The 905-nt window shown below is 60.4% G+C and overlaps 1 protein-coding gene across 2 annotated transcripts in view; it reads right to left on the bottom strand.

Moving 5' to 3' along the window:
• LOC104135292 (GEM interacting protein) overlaps window positions 1–899 on the bottom strand; it is a 27,894-nt gene extending 26,995 nt beyond the window's left edge. Inside the window, exon 1 of one of the 2 annotated variants that reach the window (XM_035888672.1) lies at window positions 657–899. In XM_035888672.1, coding sequence (XP_035744565.1) covers window positions 657–723 — 67 coding nt within the window. In that variant the 5' untranslated portion in view covers window positions 724–899. The remainder of the gene's footprint in view (window positions 1–656) is intronic. The other variant, XM_035888673.1, reaches the window with a different exon arrangement.
• Window positions 900–905: the final 6 nt, after the last annotated feature.

Below are 905 nucleotides of genomic sequence, written 5' to 3'. Positions count from 1 at the left end.
CCCGGGGGTTGATCCGGAGCTATAGAACCCCCGCCGAGGGGTTTTTGGTTTTCATGGCGGTGACGAGGGCTGGCCGCTGGAAGGCGAGCTGGAATCATTTTTCTAGCTCCGAGGATAACGGCGCGGGGGAAGGACACATCGTCTGCGTCCCCTTGATCGCCCAGACCCTCAGATTAATTTTTGTCCCCCCTCTCTGAAGCCCCTTGGTGACGTGGGGGCTCTGGCGGGGGGGCAGTTCCTGCTTTTGGGTGGCACGGAGACCCCTTCGGTGCTCGCTTGGTGCGCGTTACTCCGCTCCGGCCTGATTACAGCCGTAATTAAGGCTGTCGCCTTCGAGAATGAGGACTCGGGGCAGAGTTTTTGGCAGAGGGACCTGAGCCGATGCCACCCAAGCGCCAGCGTTACGTAGTTCCCGTCCCTCAGGGGAAAACGCCGCGCCTTCTGCCTGCGGAGGAAGGGGCTTGCACCCTTTCCTCTTGCCTACGGCAACGTTGGGTACGAGCCCATCACCTCATCCCATCCATTGGGTAGTTTAGGGAATGGAAGAGCCGGGATCCTCATGGAAATCCCAGGTAGAGGAGCTTAGGGGCTGGTTTTTAGCCCTAGGTGGCTCCCCGGCTGCTGCCCATCACCCCCCCCAAAAAAAAAAACCCTACCGCGACAAAGAGCGCCAACGGTTGTTTCAAACGCCATGGACGTACCGCTCGCTTCTGGGTCTCCCATGGCTGAATCCTCGGTGCTTTGGGCTGGAAGTGGCCGAATCCCAAATTACCCGGCGCTGATCCCGCAGCGGAACGAAGCAAAACGCAAATCCCCCCCACGCCGGGGCTCAGACCCGAGGCGAAGAAATCAGCCGGCGGCCCATGATCGTTGTGCACGAAGACGCCGACACCGTCCCCCCGAAA

This window comes from Egretta garzetta, unplaced genomic scaffold (genome assembly GCF_000687185.1).
Source record: "Egretta garzetta isolate BGI_Z169 unplaced genomic scaffold, ASM68718v1 scaffold421, whole genome shotgun sequence".
NCBI classification, from domain to species: domain Eukaryota; kingdom Metazoa; phylum Chordata; class Aves; order Pelecaniformes; family Ardeidae; genus Egretta; species Egretta garzetta.
Note: the sequence above shows the minus strand (reverse complement) of the source record. Positions and strands in the feature narration are given on the sequence as shown.